Source organism: Solea solea, chromosome 8, assembly GCF_958295425.1.
Source record: "Solea solea chromosome 8, fSolSol10.1, whole genome shotgun sequence".
In the NCBI taxonomy this organism is placed as follows: domain Eukaryota; kingdom Metazoa; phylum Chordata; class Actinopteri; order Pleuronectiformes; family Soleidae; genus Solea; species Solea solea.
Window position 1 is genome coordinate 26,323,702 of NC_081141.1, and position 20,072 is coordinate 26,343,773.

Genomic DNA, 20,072 nt, shown 5'->3' on the forward strand with positions numbered 1-20,072 from the left:
CTGTGAACGTCAGATTATTGTGACTCTACAACAACAGACTGAGCTGCTTCTCAGATTATATTGTTTCCACAGTTTTCATCGTGAGTTCCATTATGACTATGACAACAGTGTGCAGGGCTTTGAAAAACAGTGGGTAGTTTCGTTTTTTAACACAGTTTTCACCATTTATTACATAATCTCCAGAAGTTTAATCTCACTGCAGTGTTTGTCTCTCGTCTTGTCATTTTATCTTTAATTTGGAACTGGTGGCTTTGTGTCTCCACAACTCTTCTTAACTAATACACTTGTGGAATTGTAATTTCTAGTCATGCTTCCTAAAAGGTTCCTGCCCTTTGCCCGGGTAAAAAAAAATGGTCAATCCGGACTTGACTGATTGGTCATTCCAGGTTTCTCTCATGTCTCAATCGCTGTTCAAAAATATCAAAATTACCAGATAATTTGGCCAGATAATCTGTTCAAATAAGGCTAAAATTGGAAGGCACCCACGGCTTTCCTCCAGTGAGGCTTTAGTGTCCATTTTGAAAGTTGTTTTTCCAATGCTGTAAATATGTGAGGCCCATACTCAGAGAGCATGTGATGTGGCACCTCCGCCTTTCATCTGGCCCAGGAAAAATGGATGTTTGCCTAAAGTGGCCCCAGTGAGAAATGGCAAATGTCCTCGAACAAATGTGGGTCTTTTTTGGCAAATTTACAGTGCTCTGTCTTGTTAATGTCACTCTGAAGAGTGGGAAAATAACAAATATGTTATTGATGTTGGCTCATGTGGACGTGAGTGACAACACACCTGGGCCAGAATTAGACTCTGAATAGGTGTGAGTGTGAGAGTGGATGCTTGTTTGTCTCCATATGTGTCCATGGTGTGACCGCGCCTTTCGCCGTATGTCAGCTGAGATTGGCACCTCTCGCGATCCTCACGTGGAGGATAAAGTGGTAGAAGATGGACGGATGTATATCTGAGAGTGTCCGGTGTGGGCGGGATCTGGACCCAAAACATTCTGCCGTCTGCGGTAGCATCAATCGTTGTTTAGAAGATATAAATACTGCGAGGATTGTAATTTTTTGCACGGTAATTATTCAATACGTTGTTGAATAGACGTACTACTCATCTCTGAGAGTCTGTGTTTATTAAAATAAATTCTTCATTCTTTAATTTGAACATCTTAGATATGAGACCATATTTAGAAGTGTTTTAAATATTGTAAATCCATCCACAGTGTAAACAACAGTGTCGTCTCACGAGATCTAACAGTAACTATGGACCCAATAATTCCAGGTTTTTAGTATTTAGTGAGTTTGACTTTTTATGTGTTTTAGTTCAGCAGAAATCTTTACCTTTTCTTATATCGAGTGAATAGTTTGTTGTCTCTGTCCAGCTGTGAGTTGTTCCACAGCAGCTGATTTGACTGATTTATTGATCGACTGATTGATCGCTAAAAGCCTCTTGTTTTCCTATCATTTCGTACTGAACAAAATTAACTGGACGGCAACAAAGACTGACCTGATTTCCTACAGTCGGGGCGTGTTTGTGCCATTTTTGATTGCAATGTCACGCTGACAGTGACGAGTAAAAGCATGACCAGCAAGATTCATCCTCTGATGAGCGGTGATTAATTATTAAAAGAGAGATCAGGCCAAACAGACGCCTGCTGAGTCAGGGATCCCTTTATGAAAAGCGACTTCAGGGTTCGATTGCGTTCATTTATCACATAATTAAATATATTACATTCAACATAAACTCTTGTGTCTCTTCTGCAAAGTTTTTTATACTTTCTCTTTTCACTTCAGAACAACGTGACGTCTCTTCTGCCAGTAACATTGTCTCAAAGCTTCTTCACGATGTCCTTCCTGGACTATGACCGTCTGTGCTGGAGGACGAGTGGGGAGCGTTAACCTCTAATGAGTTCAGCCAAACATTTGAGGCGTTTAAATGGAATCTGTGCAGCTCACAGACACACTGTGAGCTGTGAGGTCACAGCAGGATCCCCCCCTTTCACAAGGCCCGGTCTGGAGTCCAGTCGATAGTGGATCAATTCAGAATAGGTCCCCCCGTTTCCAGCAGTGATGGTTTTTGTCTCTGGCTTATTTAGGGAGAAAGCGAACGACGTGGAAGTCAGTTTGCACAAAATGGAACATTAGCTTTCCTCACAAAGCCTCTCCACATTCAGTCGTCACAGAACACCACTTCCTTCTCTTTTCATAACTCATTATTCATTACTTGACGTGTTCAAAGAAATTGGCACTTTATGCCAGAAAAGCACTAAAAAAATCCTTATAAAGTCAAGATGACTATAAAGTGAACACTGCTTGACCTCTTTATGGAGTAGCATGTTTTGGAGGATAATGCAGGACAGTCGATAAGCACTTCACTTCTGTCTGTGCCTCTTCAGTTTCTCTCACTTATTGTCTACCAGTCTGTCCTCCAAATGAGGGTGTGGGGGGGTGGAGCCAATCCCAGCTGACATAGGGTGAAAGGCGGGGTCACAGACCGCCAGTCCATCAAAGGGCAAATACACAGAGATGAACGTGTCCAGAGTGTCCAGTTAACCTCAAGAAACCAACACATACACAGGGAGAGCGTGGATTCAAACCGGGATTCAAACCGGTGACCTTCTTGCTGTGAGGCAAAAGTGGTCGCCGTTCAGTTGCCACTTCGTTTATGCAATCTTTTTCTTGTTGCCTCATAAAAGGTTTTCCATGGCAAACATGGCGTACTTTCAAGAAACAAAACACCCCAAAACGACAGTTAACACGTAGATGATTTACGTCTACGAACTGTGTCATCATCGGTTTGCCAAAGTTCTGTGTTTTTGAGATTTCTTTTCAATTTTGGGAGCGATCTGTGCATTTTCTACTGCTTTATTGAGGGGGGGTTGCTGTGACAATGTCAGCTGACATAGGGCGATAGGCGGGGTACACCCAGGGGTTCACCCTGAAGTAAAAGCACATCAGCGTAAAAAAGAAAAAAGTCAGTTTCTTGCCTTCTCCCAGGTGGTGAATAACACTTAAAAGGGTTAATTGGAATAAAATACCCATAAGAATGTTTGTATGAGTGTATAATTGCTTTGAAATAAAAAAAATGATTTGTTTTTTGTGGCCTCAGAATAAGACTTGAAACAAGAAAAGCGTCTCATTATAACGGGGAAACGGCTCAGATATTGTGGCAGCTCTACTCTCGCCGGTGGATATTTCTCATGAATAATGTTTTTACAATCTCTTCTCCCAGCATGTGATAAACTCCATGCTGCTGTGTTTTCTTGCTGCTGCTTGGAGGAAACAATCAGTGTTTTGATGTACGAACACAGTGTAACACCAGGTGTACTGTAAGTGCAGCTCCTTGTTTATATAACGTTTCTTTGTCCTTCTCGTTTTAAACGGTTCAGCTTCTGCCTTCTGCCTCCTGCTATCGCGATTATGATAAATGTTTCAGGGACTGCGAGTGAGACAAGGTCAACGGTCAGCCATATGGACGGAGAGGAGAAGGATACCGAGGTTGAGAACCCTGGAGAACCTTCCATGTGACACCTCAACTAGCAGCACAGAGGCACAGAACCAGGCGGCCGCTGTTAGACAATGTGCTTCTTATCTGTCTGGCCCTTTGGTCTCTCTACAAATATTTGTGACCATGTGCAGGACGACAGTTCAAACATTAAAGCTATTGTGGACGTGACGTCACGCAGCCCCGTAAAACTGTCCATCACCGTAACATCAACACTGGTCCCTGATATAATAGAACTCAAGATAATGGAAAATTACGGGGAACCACCCGGAAGGTCTGTGCCAGTGTGGATTAGACATCTTCTATTTTCACATCAGACTTTTCATGTTTTTCCTTAAAATCAGTTTTCAATATTGAGACGATATATACATGTATTATACATGGGATGAATTTTAATCTGTGATGAGATGATGCTTTGACCTTCTGTGATGGAGAGGTGGAAAAACGAGAACTCTGAAGAAGTTCAAACTGTGATTACGGACTTAAAAAAATGTGATTGGCATCTTCACACCACACTTCTGAACTTAGTGTGCAGCCTGTCGGAAATGATTAATATTATTCGATGAAGAAGAAGAAGTTGAATCAAAACCTGGGCCAAGAAGATCAGAGAGGAAGGATGTGAAAGGATAAAGGAACGAGTGTAAGGATAAAAAACTCTGAACTGTGGAGGGGAAGAAGAAGGAGAACTTGAAAGAAGAACAAATTCCACAGACACTTATTTTGAAATTCTGTGAAATATCTATTTTGATTGTGATATCATGATGGAATATGATATGATGTTAAGCCCAAATTGCCAAAAAAGTTTGACCTTTCTTTTCACTTGACGTCACCTACTGGCCTGACTAGATGTTGGGTGGCCCTGAGGTCAATTGAGCCTGAGAACTCCTGATTTAGTAGTCAATTAAGGTATGATAAAGGTTAAAAGAGTGAGGAGGAGGACGAGGATGAACGAGAACTTCAAACTGTGATAAAGGACTTTGAACACTTCAGTGTACAGTTGTTTTGGTTTTTGTTTGTTTCAAATCCACGACAATCACACTCCGTGCTCTACTTCACACAACACGAGGCCGTATCATTAGAGGAACTCCTTCCAGCTCCATCTTGTAAAAATAACTACAGCCTGAGATCATATTAGAGCAACTACTTCTGTCTCACACTTGAAACACTCACATAAACGCGATTTTCTGGAAGATAATTTGTTTCACACATCGACGTGATGTGTCATGCTGCTCATCATCTACCCGAGTCCTCGTCTTTGTATCGTCTTTGTTCAGGAAGGTCCTGTTGAGATACAGGATCTTCCAGATACTTTTATTAAACTTTTCTGCTGTATAAATAATATAGTTGAAATGAAAAAGTAATATCAGCATCATCTTATAATCATCTTGCCATATGAAAAGCTCCTTTATTTATCGGAGGAGAGTCTATTTTTGTCTCATTGTCTGTGCGTTGAGATAAATCGGCGTGCCTCTGCTGCGGCCTCTGACATTTACTCACAATTATCTCTTAAAGATGTGGCATATGTTGCCTCTAATATGATCAGAGACCGTTGTTCCAGACTCAGACAAAGTGACAACGCGACGCCGCCGATGAGAACGGCAGCCGTCGCCGTGTCCTGCTCAATCATTATCTTCTGCTTGTTTGTGATATTTAAACTTTTCGGCATCAGCTACACTGCAACTTAAAAGTTTAACCAATTTAGTTTTATATTATTTTATGATTTACTTTTTTACCTATGTTCATACTTCCTACCAAATTCTTGTATATCTCATTCCATCCTTGAAAGTTCAAGTGAAAATCCAAGGCCCTTGGAAGTCTTTTGAAATCGCCCTAAATAGACACAGAGTCATTGAAAGTACTTGAACTTTCTCTGTCTCTCTCCGACCGTTGACGTTGAAATGCAAATACCAAGATCTGTCTCCCCAAAGACGAATTACAAAGACTGACTTTGACCAAGATCTCAAGGACAATCACTTGTCCAGATGCAGAGCGAGAGGAAAATCAATAAAAGTGGACGAAGAGGCTCTTACAAGTTGCCCTCCTATCTTTCGGTCTTTGAATTTGAGGGAATTGATACTGGAAAGTCCTTGAAAAGGGTGTTGGAACCCTATTTTCCCGTCTCTTCTCTTTCTCTAGGTGTCGGCACAACTGATCGCCATTTTTATGTCAGATGCCCTCATGTGATATTTTCTACCTCATCTGTGCTGCTTCTGGAAAGAATATCAAAGAATGTCATTAGTGGTTATAACGTTGCATTGTTTCTGGAATCTCGAGTCTCGGGTCATCAAAGACAGTCGAGAGTACACTTCCCATTCAAACCCACATCATTCCCGTGCTATTTTTAGAACAGACTGCATCCTGACGTCTTCTAATCAAGACGACGTATCATCTGCTGTCCTCCAACAGACCAACTGATGACCGATCACTTTGAGAATCCACTTCAGAGTGAAGCGACTGTTTGTCTTCAAAGCAGATGTTTCCTAATTAAAGCGAACAGACTGACCTGAGGCTTTCATGTTTGTCCGTAAAATCAATTTTCAATATCGACAAGACTGTTTTCTTGATTGCTTTGGACGACAGCATTAGACTACGCAGTGTACAGCCTGCCAGAAATGATCCCAAGAAGAAGAAAAAGCTCCTATGTCAGTTTGATACTTAACACAACCTGATTTTTACCAGAAACCCAATTTGTTCAACTTCCTGTTACCACTAATGTATTACAACAGTTGTAGAATCTAAAAATAACTTAAAAAATAAATAAATAAAAGTGTATTTTATTTGTAAGAATATTGTCAATTGTTAGCTATTTTTAAATAAGATTTAAATAAGGTTTGTATTTATTATTAGTTAATATTTGTAATTATTAAAAAAACAAAACAATGAATCGATTAATAAACTATGAATCAAATAATTGTTGCAGCTCTAGACAAAAATGTACCACTGGCTAGCCATTGTTAGCAATTCCAGTAAACAATAACAACCTCTATATGGTATTTTTACACACACAAACAGCGTTAACAACATGTCCATGGAGAAATATTAAACAGTACGACCTAAGTAACAGATTTACTGTGAAACAAGCACAACAAGAAGCAGTGTTTGTATGATGGCAGCCATCTTAGAATCCTAACTCGGGGTATAATGTGAGCTTTCTCTGTCTTTACGGGTTTAAAATTCAAATTCAGGCGCCGTTGCCAACCCTTGACATTGGAAACTATAATTCTGACTACAAATGGAACACAACATAACACCGCCATCTTTATATCACATCCCTTTAGCTCACCTGTTAGCTTGTTGTGGTGGTAGCGTTAGCTGCTGCTGCTGCTTCCCAGTGCTAGCATGAGTTTTGTTCACTTTTTACTCGTTTTAATCAAACACAGTCAATCACATTTCAAACACGTTACTCATGAGTCATGACTCACTTTGAGGTGAGTTTGAATGTTCTTTGCTCACATTTGAGTGATTTTTCTCTCACTTTTCATTTGTAAACACTCACCTGTTGGTTTCCTGTGTGTGTTTTCCCAGAATTTGGGCAAAAGACCTCAGACCTGTGGGAGACGCCCATATATGGACCGAGCACAGAAGGTGGAAGACGCCAAGTCACAGACAGAGGAAGGGGAGACTCGAAAGAAGATGTTCCATCATTTGTTTTAACAGCTGTTAAAGCTCATTATTGCTCTGTAGATGATCTTGTTTGATGAATTATGTCCGAGAAAATTGAATTTCATTCAGGTTAAATGTTATTATTGTCTCTGTCCTGGAGACAATGGCTCTATTAGCCCTCTTTGTCATTTTTAGTTGAGCTGAAGCTTTTGGAGTTTACTTTTTGGATTTTAAGCCCCTGTTTTTGTAGATAGTGTTCTGGTTGTTTATTCCTTTCACACCTTTTTGTCCTTTTGTCTTTTTTGTTGGCTCAGCCCTTAAGACTTGGATATTTACAGCATTATTCGATTTTCTTTTAGATATTTTTTCATCTTGGTGTCCAATGAATACTTCCTATAGAACAATTGTTCTATCCAACTATAAAGCTGCACTACTGGAAACTAAATTTCCAGGTGGGATTAATAAAGTTTCTGTCTAATCTAATCTAATCCAATCTAATCTAATCGGTTTAATGTATTAATACACTGTGTCTTCTATCGTGTCCCATTTGCCTCAATCCACGTCTTTTGGCTCAGTTACGTACTCTACATCTAGACTCTCCATTGGTCAAATATTTGGATTTCATGAGTATACATTACAGGGAACACATGGTGGCATTGACCTTTGACATGAATGAGACGCCTTAGTTAATTTGGACACAGGTGTGAGAGTGTCTCTGTTTGGACTGGTGACCTGTGTTTGACCCTCATGTGGAGGTTAAAGCCCATATTCCAATGGTTTTAATAGCAAAATACAGTTCGTTCAGACTGGTTTTTGTTTGTTTGCTTGTTTGGAAGGAGGCCCTCACAGGACACCATACAGTGTCGAGTCACCACAGCCACTGGGCTGCACCTGTCGCTCACCTGTCCACGCACTATAACACATTCATTTGCAACAGTTTGTCACAGAATTATCGACAGTCGTGGCTCGTGAACGCTTCAGCGTGCAGGTGCAGGTGTTGCCTTAGATCAGCGATTATTCTTGTGAGGAATCAAATGTGTGCATCATCTATCCACAAGCACACACACACACAGAGAGAGAGAGAGAGAGGAAGAGGGAGAGAGAGAGAGAGCGAGAGAGAGGGAGGGAGGGAGGGAGGGAGGCTGGATCTGCTCTACCACTGACTCTGACTGTCACTCTGGAGCTGGAGACTGAGGAAACAACACACGGTAGGTGAGCTCTTCTCCTCTTTCTCACACTTTCATCCAATATCAATCTATTCTGTACATACAGATAATCCTGAAGCAAAAATCTGAGTCATACTATTGTAATAATAATAATAATAATAATAAGAAGAAGAAGAAATAAGAAAAAACAGATTGGAAATTATGCAAAAACACACACATCATCATCATCATCAATTCTTCGACTGAGCAAAACTCTTCATCTTTAATTATTATAATTTAATCCCAGGTAACATTTTCACTCCCACCGTCTCGTCGTGTACAGAACAACGTAAATATAATCTGTTGTGTGTTTTCAAAGTGATGTGTGAACATTTATCGAGCTGAACATCCTGACATTGACCACATCTTTCAGGATTAGTGACAGAAAATCGTACATAATCAGGTCACTCTTGGATAAATGTACTGTATATTCTGGCTGTTTATATCTTCTGGTGTGTTGTTGGCTTATACACGTGTGGATTCATCACTGAGAAGAAGATACAAAGGTTAGGATTAAATAAGCCGAAGCATCTTCCAACTCCTGTCTTTGTTTTATCTTTACAAGTTTGAAATAAAGACTTAATTCATTCATGCATTCATGCATTCATATGGGTTTTATTCCCAGGTCAACAGGGCATGAATGTGAAATGATACAAGCGTGGAATCCTTGGTGCTAGATGTCAGGAACGAGGTGTTTTCCCTTCAAAGATTCGATCCCAGAATCCTCCGTGGGTTTAAGAGAACGAGGCCATTCTTGAAGGATGTGACAGTTTATTTATGGAAATCAATTCATCACCACGTGTAAAGTATGTGTAAGAGGCTTTTTTAGAGTTTTAGAAGGAAACATTTTTTTTTTTGGATCCCACTGTGAAGTCATTAAGAGCAGGAAGTTTGGCGGATTTAAATTTAGCCCTGGAAGAAAGAAATGGGTGGTGTAATTTGGTGAAATTGAGAATGAGTGACACTTTGCTCCTCTGTTGTGCCGTCGTTATGCTGCATTTAAATCATCTTCCAGTGCACTGACACTGACATGAACTGGCAAACTAATTATAATTTAATATTATCGGTCATTTAAAATTCTATACTCCAGCATACTGAGCTTTTTGTTCCGTCTGTATAATTCCAAGGCTGCATCTCTGGCACAGTGAGAGTAAATATCTCAGATGTGACACACTGATGTTTGTTCAGTTCAATGTTGTCTGCTGTTCCTGTTTCACTGTATGTATTTATTTTCCTCTGGCAGGAGGCAGCGCAGTCACGGCGCATAGAAGAGAAATTCATTTACAGTCCATATCAGGGCTGCAATGTCTCGTTGTCTTGTCCAAAAACCAAAGCTGATTCAATTTTTAATGATTTCTTTGTTATATGGAGCAGAGAAACCCGAAAATATTCACATTTAAGAAGCTGAAACAATCAGAAAACTTGCTTTAATTCCTTTAAAACACATTCATCGATGTGTTTAATGATCGTGTTTCAGCCCTAGTCCATATCTGACACCGTTTTCTGGGTCAGATATGGACAGATTATGTGACCCGCAGTCCTGCTGTCCCGCAGTTACACTTCAATCAGCGCTGCAGTGAATCATCAACTATTTTTGATGAGAGAGGAACCGGTTTCTGATTTTTGTTTTTTTTTGCTCCATGTGACAAAAGAAATCATTACAACTGAATCGCATTTTTGGTTTAGGGACGAAACAAAACATCGTCGTGTTGAAGAAGTTTCCGCGATTCCCTCCAAAGATGTGTCTTATAACAATGACGACTAAATTAATAAAAAAGTGCATTTAATTTTATAAGAATTACTACTAAAATGGAAAAAAAGCATGACAACGTATATTAATTTGTAGTCAAACCAATGTGTAGTGGGCACAGTACAATCCCTTAGTTGGGTTTAAAATGTTAGAAGTGATGTGAATTTAAAAGTAACACTTCCTGTGCTGCAGTGTGTGTGTGTGTGATGATACAGTCCACCACTGTGATATTCAGTGTATAGAACCACAGCTGAAAGACACCCACAGCTCACCATGACTACTTTAGTAATTCAGTTTTCTTCCTACAGTTAGTGAAGAGAAATGTTTCGCTGAGGGCAAAAAAAAGCAAAAAAAAAGCCATTATCATTTTTTACATTTATTTATTTATTAAGATGTGAATGTGTGAATGTGCCTGAACGAACAGCCCAGATTTTCCTGCAGTTCCCCAGAATTATAATGAAGTGCAATGTTCCCCCTCGTACTTAATTATGATGAAATGGGGGATTCAGGTCCATAATGTGTGTGTCTGTTGTGTAGAAAGCGTGTCGTGCACAATGAAAACACAGCCCTGTGTAAAAAGTCTCAGGGATGTGAAAGTGTGTCTCGAATAAACCTGGTGTAATAGTAACATTATTTTGTGCAACTCCAGGTTTAATGGGGTTAAAAACCAGTGTTGTGTCATTGTTCCAGTGTAAGAGTGGGTCACACTGAATACTTTAACTTTAATACACTTTAACCTGCAGAAGCAGAGTCGGTTTTCTTTTTTCTCAGTTATTTGAAAACTGCACGTTTCCTGTATTTCTGTAGGTAGACAGGTAGGCTGCTGCTAGGTGCACAAAATATTAAAGAGCCCAAACATCAGGGGCCGAAACGGCTCTATAGCGCCCCCTAAGGTGAAACGTGGATGGAGTAATACAAATTTAACTTGCACCGAATTTGACAAAACTCACCCACGACTCTTCCTATGACCTATAAACTCTTGTGTTGCTAGTAAATGACATTTACTGTACTTAGGTGTCAAAAGTCATTTTCTGATATGAAATGTAACTTAAGTTTTAAAAGTATTAAAAGAGTGAGGAGATAGGATGGAGCCATGGTGGAAGGTTGTGGGTTAAATTCCTGTTAGTCTACATTTGTCTTTGAGCAAGACACTTAACCCCTTGTTGCAGCGTGTGAATGGGTGAAAACTGTCGTGTAAAGCAGCTCATCAACCCTAGAAAAGCTCTATATGAATACAGGGATTTTATTTGGTAATAATGAGTAACTAAGTTAGTTAGAGGAAATGTAGTGGAGTGGACCTCATGAATAAATGTTAATTTTACACATTGTACCTTTAACTTAAAAAAAAAAAGAAGCTGAATCCAATTATTCTTGACTCAAAAAAGAAAACCCCACAGTATGTCCACTATTTTTAGCACAGCTGCGTGTCCTCGTCTTGACAGAGACTTCCATTATCGTGGGGACATTGTTGAATCCGTGCAGACTGAAAAGTGTGTTGTCATCACCGTCACAGGTCGACAGCATCAGCCTGGGATGGAGGGCGCGGGCAGCGGCTGGGCGGCCGAACTCACCTCCCCCTGCGCGACGCTGCAGGACACGAGTGGGAACGACACGGCGCGGGTGTTCGAGGTGGCGCTGCGGAACGGCTCCTCCGGGCGCAGCCCTCAGTTTGTGGGCGTGGAGCTGCTGCAGTCCTTCAAGCTGCTCATCATCCCGTGCTACACGCTGGTGGCCCTGGTGGGCGTGTTCGGGAACTACCTGCTCCTCTACGTCATCTGCTGCACGCGCAAGATGCACAACGTCACCAACTTCTTCATCGGGAACCTGGCCTTCTCCGACATGCTGATGTGCGCCACGTGTGTCCCCTTCACGCTGGCCTACGCCTTCAACCCACACGGCTGGGTGTTTGGGCGTTTCATGTGCTACCTGGTTTACCTCATCCAGCCCGTGACGGTGTACGTGTCCGTCTTCACTCTCACCGCCATCGGTGTTGACAGGTAAGACATCAGTATAGGTAGGTGGACTGTTATTAGGGCCTTCTTCTTTCTTTGAGGGCCTTCGCATGCCCCAAAACGCACAGATATTTGCGACCACATCAGACCTGGTTTAAAACTATGTCTGAAAGTGGTTCGGTGAATGGGCGTCGAAAATTGGAAGTAGGAGGGGCTAAAAGCGGACCCCAAAAACTACGTCTGAAAGTGGTTCGGTGAATGGATGTCGAAAATTGGAAATGGGAGGGGCTAAAAGCAGACCCCAAAAACTACGTCTGAAAGTGGTTCGGTGAATGGGCGTTGAAAATTGGAAGTGGGAGGGGCTAAAAGCAGACACCAAAAACTACGTCTGAAAGTGGTTCGGTGAATGGGTGTCGAAAATTGGAAGTAGGAGGGGCTAAAAGCGGACCCCAAAAACTACATCTGAAAGTGGTTTCGGTGAATGGGCGTCGAAAATTGGAAGTGGGAGGGGCTAAAAGCGGACCCCAAAAACTACGTCTGAAAGTGGTTCGGTGAATGGGCGTTGAAAATTGGAAGTAGGAGGGCCTAAAAGCGGACCCCAAAAACTACGTCTGAAAGTGGTTCGGTGAATGGGCGTTGAAAATTGGAAGTGGGAGGGGCTAAAAGCGGACCCCAAAAACTACGTCTGAAAGTGGTTCGGTGAATGAGCGTCGAAAATTGGAAGTGGGAGGGGCTAAAAGCAGACCCCCAAAAATTTGGTCACCTGGGGCCAGGTTTAACATACATGAGTGAAACTTGGTATACAGTGGTTCCTCGTTTATCGCGGGGGTTACATTCTAAAAATAACCCACAACAGGCGAAATCCGTGAATGTTATTTATTTTATTTTATAATTATTTGTTTATGTTTTAAGGCTGTAAAACCCCTCACCACACACTTTATCCACTTTTCTCAGACAATACCATTTTCTCACTAGTTTGAACACTCTCAAAGTTCAAACCTTCGTAGATTTTAAAACATAAAAGTATTATAGAATGAAACCAAAAATCAAAACTTGTTTGAGAAATAAAGATATAAACGTTTTCCTAGCTATTAGAAATAACAAATTTCATTTTAATGATCAACCTATGAGGACACATAAGAAATTATTAATAGTGAGGCGTATTTCACAGTTCCCCTGAAATAACCCTAACCCTCTTTTCATGCGATAATCTTCAATAATTATTACATCTGTGGCTCTCTGGTCTCTTTTGAGGAGGTTAACGTGCATAAAAAACCCCAAAGGTAAAACGTGGATGGACTAAGCCAAAATGAAGTTGCACGGCGTGGTGTCCGTCTCCTTGTTCACTCTCACTGACACTGGTGTTAACAGCGCAGACGTCAGTGCAGTGAGAAGACTGTGGACGGACAATACAAATAGACGCTGGGATGTAGACGTTGTATTCATCCCAGGTGTCTTATGTAACCTCTAATGTAATGCATCCTTGAGATTTTCAGCCTCGGGCATTCATTTACTCTCACTTCTGAAGTATGTCATTAGCGCCGCATACATGTTAGTCCACAAATGCATACAATACAGAACATAAGGTGCACAATGTCTCTCTTGAAGAAAATTGCTCTGAAAAGCAGAGGCACCGAGTGCATGTAAATGCTCCTTATGCCGCGGATGTACTGAGTGTATAAAAAAACATGAACGTATGCTCTTCATTTTCCTTAAAAAAGGTGCAGTGTGTGAAATGTTTTGGTAAAATTTATTTTAATTCAGCAGAAATCAAAGATAAAATAAGTTTATAAATTGCCGTTTTTCATTAGCACAAAAAATGTGCCTTTTATATTTATAGCTTAATGGAGGCCATGTTCTTGCAGGAGCCCACAATGGACAAACTAAACACTTAACTGAAGCACAACATGATTTGCACGACAATTGTGCCACAAGATAATTTTGTATATTTAGTGACGCGATGTTGTCGTATTTTAAAAATAAGTAACATAGCATTTCTTTTCACCATCAACCAAAGCATTACTGCACTCTCTCTCTCTCTCCGTTGCGGAAACGTCTGCAGAGGAGAAACCGTCGTCTTGTACGGTTTCACAACACCATACGGGGCTGGACACAACGTGGCGAGTTTCAACGTTAACTACGGCACCTCGGCGTGCTAAAGTATCGCTGGAAGCGGCTCTCGTCCGTACGGAGCTCCCAAATTTAATGGTGAAACTCGGCAAGTTGTGTCGTGAAACCACACAAGACGACGGTTTCTTCTCTGCAGACATTTACACAACAGATAAAGTGTCGTACACACACAAAAATAATACACTTTCCCCCGAGCGGAGTCTGCCTGCTGGCAAGTAGGAGAATCTCAACGCTGATTGGTCGTCACGTTGTTGCTTCAACGTGTTTTTTTCAAAAAAAAATTCAAATCGAGCAACAGACGCTATTTGTGCGCTAGTCACAATTTTGTCTAGTCTGGTCAAAAGGGGGCGGGTCAAGAGGAAAAAAGTGGGGGGAAAACAATCTAAACTACAGTTAAAATAGCAGGCGGGCAATATGAGCTTAAAAGAAAAAATCATAACACAAGATAACATTCAAGATTTTCAACATATTTTTCACAGAATTTCAAAATAAAAGCACTGGTTTTGTTGTTTTTTCAGGCTGGAGAAACATGGCAGGCTATTTGTCTTGCTGTTGTGCAAACAAACACACACACACACACACACACAAAAACCATATTTCTTTCTTGGCGGTTGACTCTTCATAATAAATCCTCCTCAGCTCTAAACAGATATTGTTCTCTGATCCCATTCATGGATTTCTTCAAATGTAAATCCATTTCATGGGAGATAAGAAAAAAGAAGAAATGTGTAGGAGGAAGAATGGACGACGAAGATTTAATAAATCTTCTGGTCTTTGTTCTCTTCAAATCAGTCTCCTGGCAGGGAGCACAAATCCTGATTTATCCGTGGCAGAGCTGTTTTGCATTTGATGTGTGAAGCTGAAAACATGATTTTTTTTGTAGTTCATGTAAACCGAGATCTGTGCTACACGACGCTGGCGCTCAGATTATCATAGGCATTGTAACACAGTGTGTGTGTGTGTGTGGCTGAGGTGACAGAACAGACAAAAAACATTACATTACATATATAAATATAAGCTTGTGTGGCATTTTAATTACAGTTGTCTATGTTTTATCATTTTTGATATCAATAGATTTATTTTGCATTATAAATGTGTTTTTTTTTGTGACGTGTTCATCATTCCATGTCAAAAACAAACACTTTTACTTTGAAATTCTGTGAAATATCCTGAGGTCATAGTGCCAACCTGCTACTTAACAGTTGCTTTTTTTTCACCTGTTTTTGTTTTTTGGAGATTCTGTCTGCATTGACACTTTGCTATTCTTTGAAAGATCAAATTTTTTTTTTTTGGTGCGTCTAACCCAGGGGTGTCAAATATACGGCCCGGGGGCCAGAACCGGCCCGCCAGAGGGTTCAATCCGGCCCACAGGATGAATTTGTTAAAATTTCACACTACGATTACAATCTAAACGTAATGTCAAATACCATATTTTTCTCTTCCAGATACCTGTGACTAAATGTTTGTGCCTTTTTTATATCCAGTGTAATGTGCAAATAGTACATTTAGGCACAATATTGTTGAAAGTGCACTTATATTTCTCAAGAAATTTCATGTTTTGTAAAAAATATCCTTCATTAAATGTAAAACAAAGGAGAAAAAAAGCAAGGAGTTCTTGTTGTTCATAGGTTATTATGCTATTATTTTACTATTTTTACTGGTCCAGCCCACTTGAGATCAAATTGTGCTGTAATGTGGCCCCTGAACAAAAATTAGTTTGACACCCCTGGTCTAACCCCACGACTCTCCTCCTCCTCCTCTATACGTTACAGATACTACGCCACGGTTCACCCGCTGAAAAAGCGCCTCTCGGTCTTGGCGTGCGCGTACCTTCTGTCCGGGGTCTGGCTGCTGTCCTGCAGCCTCGTGGCTCCGGCGGTGGCTCACACCTACCACGTGGAGTTTAAGAACGAGGGCTTCACCATCTGCGAGGAGTTCTGGATGGGCCAGGAGCGGCAGAGGCTGGCGTACGCGTACAGCACGCTGCTCATCACCTACGTGCTGCCGCTGTCCGCGCTCTCCATCTCGTACCTGTGCATCTCCGTCAAACTGCGCAACTGCGTCGTGCCGGGCCACCACACGCAGAGCCAGGCCGAGGCGCAGCGCATGCGCAAGCGCAAGACCTTCCGCCTGGTGAGCCTGGTGGTGGCGGCGTTTGGCGTCTGCTGGCTGCCCATCAGCGTCTTCAACGTCCTGCGGGACATCGACATCGACCTGATCGACAAGCGCTACTTCCTGCTCATCCAGCTGCTCTGCCACCTGTGCGCGATGAGCTCGTCGTGCTGCAACCCTTTCCTCTACGCCTGGCTGCACGACCGCTTCCGGGCCGAGCTCCGCAAGATCTTCACGTGCCGCCGTCGCATCGGCATCTCGGCCAATAACTGTGCCACGGCCAGCGTGGTTTTGTAGAAGCTCCGGAGTTTCTTTGGAGAGACTCTTGTGAGGAAAACAAACACACTTTGGTAGACAGACGTCTTGGGTTAAGCCTGTGTTTCTCTGTATAGTTGTGTTTCCACCGTTCATCTGAGGACCTCACCTTGCTGCACACAGGACATTATTTTTTTATGCGCCCATGAAAGGTTTATCTTACTGCATATTCTACTCATTCATCAGTTTGATGGGATAAAAACCTTCATGATGCTGATAGTTTTGCTTGACAGAGCCCATTCTCTGAAGGACGTGGCAAACAAAGACCAAACAGAGGCAGAACAAAAGAATAAAAGAACCTGGATGAGTTCTTCAAGCCCACAGTGAACTCAAGACGCAATCACCGTGCAAATGAAAGGTCCTGCTGCTGCTGCGGAGACAGAAAACGCCGGTAAAAACTATTTTACAACTCTGCTCCACACGCCCTGTGATTGTTTTATTGTCGTTTCTTGTTTAATAAAAAGAACATCCAGGCATCTAGAGATTATTAACAAACACAATTGGCCGTCACATACCTGGAAGGAAGTGTGTCGCAGGAGACAGTGACAGGAAAACTGAACCCTAATGACTTCACACATGTTTAAAACTCGACGGTTCCTTCATTCATCGTTCTAAAACTGTGTCCGTCATTCTCTCATGAGTTCCACTGTGATTACAAACGACTGCCAGCTGTGACAATTATCTCACCTGTTACTGCTTTCATGAGCCACTGCCACGCCTCCACCTCTAATGCAGCTGACCACGCCCCATTTTCTTTTTTACCTCAGGGGCCAATCGTTGATGTCGGTGAAGGAACTCTTTTCTTTGGATATAAATATATATAATACATATGAAAAAGTGTCAAATGAAATAAGGAGGAACAATGATTCCTGCTAACAGAAATACAGTCAGGTATAATAATTAGGAATATAATCGGTGATTTGAGTTTAACCTAATGGTCATTTGTTTAGGGCCTTGTACTTCAGTGTGTGTATGTTACTACACTGTGTTTGTGTCACACAAACACAGTGTAGTAACATACACATTTAAAACAAACTGTACAATATGTACAACAACTGAATTAAGACAGAAGTTAAGATAACAGTTTAAGTGTTTTTACCACTGACCAAAGTAGCAGCCATCTTGAAATCCTTGTAAAGGTTGCTCCGACTTTCTAAATTGGAGAAAAAAAAAAATCAGAATTCTTTAATTAAATTCAGATTAAATTCAGAATTTATTTTGAGACTTTAATCTTGAATTTGTACTTTAATCCCAGAATTATGACTTTTTTCTCGGAAAGAATTCCGACTTTAATCTCAAAATAAATTTTGTCATTAATCTCAGAATAAATTCTTATTTTTTTTTGTCAGAATAAATTCAGAATTTTTTTTGTAAGAATAAATTCAGATTTTTTTTGTAAGAATAAATTCCGATTTTTTTTCTCAGAATAAATTCTGATTTTTTTTTTCTCAGAATAAATTCTGACTTTAATCTCAGAATTCTGACTTTTTTCCTCTGACTTTTCACATTTATGTCAATAATCCCCCTGCGTGTTACACACTGGGCTTTTAAGGTGCTTCTTTTTTTTTTTTTACTTAAAAAAAGAAAAATATCTTGCAACAAAGTTTGGCATCTGGTGATCGCATCATGAATAAAATATAATTTTTCTTTTATGCAAGACTAAAAAAATGTTTTCCTTGAACTGAAGATCCGCAGGAAGATGTCTGAATCTCACAAAAAAAAGAAAGACCATCTGTCTCGACTCAGGCAAAAAAAAACATTTAATTTAAAATGTGTCATGAATACATACACTTTCATTTTCCTCCAAAAGGCCAAAGATAATTTCTTGGAACGGCAGCTCACTGACACACAGGAGACAAGTCAAAGACAAACTCGTGTTTTTTGGGAAAGTACACGTATGCTGTTCGTCGAGAATAAAGGATGCAGTTTTAATAAACACAAGGAAATGTAAATAAACTGTAGATAAACTGGAAACTCAACAGAATTATCTTACAAACACAAAAACACACAAGCTGTGAAGATGAATCTTTCATGCGTCCTTTGACGATGTACATGAAACACAGACAAGGCAAAAAACCCCCGGTGAGATAATTAGCGTCTTTATTGTTTCCCATTAAAACTGTGTCGTCCTTTCATGTGTTCTGACGGCAAAAATGGGATGGATTATGATGGATTATGATGGATTATGATGGATTATCGTCGTCGTCAGACAAACATCAGACGTAGTTCTGCATGCAGTCCCGAGTTCCCCGCTCCATGGGGAGCGAGTCACAGAGGAAGAAGCTTTTTGAAGGCACGGCGCTGTATGTTCTCCTGTACGTTCTTCTGTACGTTCTCCTGTACGTTCTTCTGTACGTTCTACTGTACGTTCTCTTGTACAATCTAAGTTGTATATTGCTATTGTATATTGTATAAGAAGGCAGAGACGCTTTCATTAGTGGAGTTCAAACTCTATTGACGAGGCTGTGACTGTTGCTCTGATGATTCCTTTTTGATCTTTCTTGCTTCTTTTATTTTATAAATACAATAAACATCACAGTGTTCAACATGTTTACATCGTTAGAAGGCTTTTTACTTGCAGATTTTGTTTTTCCACATAATGATGTGCACAAGCCAGGCATGGGACGATATGAGATTGTCAGAAATAGTCAGATTTTCTTTCTTAAAATGACAAAATAAAATGAAAAATTCTTACATTTTGGTAATAAATTGTTAGGTATGTTCACCCGTTTTTTCCCCACTTGGTCAAATGAAGAAAAAACTTAAAATGATGTGTGTTTGTTTAACGTTCTATTACAGAGTTTTTCAGATCTTTTACTCATAAAACTTGACGGAAACACAGTAAGAGCAGTGTAGGGCTTTGATTTATCTTTGAAGTGACTTTGATGTCGACTTTCTGTCAATTTTATTAACTTTTTTCAATCCCAACGTCCTCTGTTGTTGTGGGAATGAGACGTGTATCTCAGATCCCACTGTCTGATGATCGAATAACACATTTATCTCTGGAAATTAGTAAAAAACTGTATATTTAGTGGCCCTTTAAATGCCGTCATAACTAGGACTTAAAAACAGCATTTCTTAAGTCACTTGCATCAAATAAAAACGTGATTTTGTGAAGTAAAATTCACCATAATCGACTTCATGTATATCGTCCCATCCCCAGCACAAGAACCACATAAAGGTACAATACAATACAAATCCAGGATATTACTACAGTGGGTGTTTAAAGTATGAACAGTGCATCGTAGCTGTTTGCATGTTGTGTTGTTGTTATTTATTGCTGTTTTTTCCTTTATAAAAAAAAAAAAGAAAACCTCTTTGGAGCAAAAAGTAAAGGCACAATATTTATCTATATTTTTAAAGACTGGTTGTTTGTGATCTAGTTTACAAAAATACATGCTGGAAATAAGACGACGGAAAATAAAACATAGTGTCCTCTTAATATTTATTGAGCTGATGAGGCCAAAAGTTAGCGATTTAATTCATTAAGACAAACTTCTGACCTCATT

At 40.5% G+C, this 20,072-nt stretch overlaps 1 protein-coding gene across 1 annotated transcript; it reads left to right on the top strand.

Annotated features, from left to right (window-relative positions):
- The first annotated feature begins 11,573 nt into the window (after positions 1–11,573).
- prlhr2a (prolactin releasing hormone receptor 2a) lies at positions 11,574–17,701 on the top strand. The gene is made up of 2 exons (XM_058636633.1): positions 11,574–12,051; positions 15,909–17,701. The coding sequence occupies exons 1-2, from the start codon at positions 11,588–11,590 to the stop codon at positions 16,543–16,545; spliced, it is 1,101 nt and encodes a 366-aa protein (XP_058492616.1). The 5' UTR covers positions 11,574–11,587; the 3' UTR covers positions 16,546–17,701.
- The last annotated feature ends 2,371 nt before the right edge of the window (positions 17,702–20,072 follow it).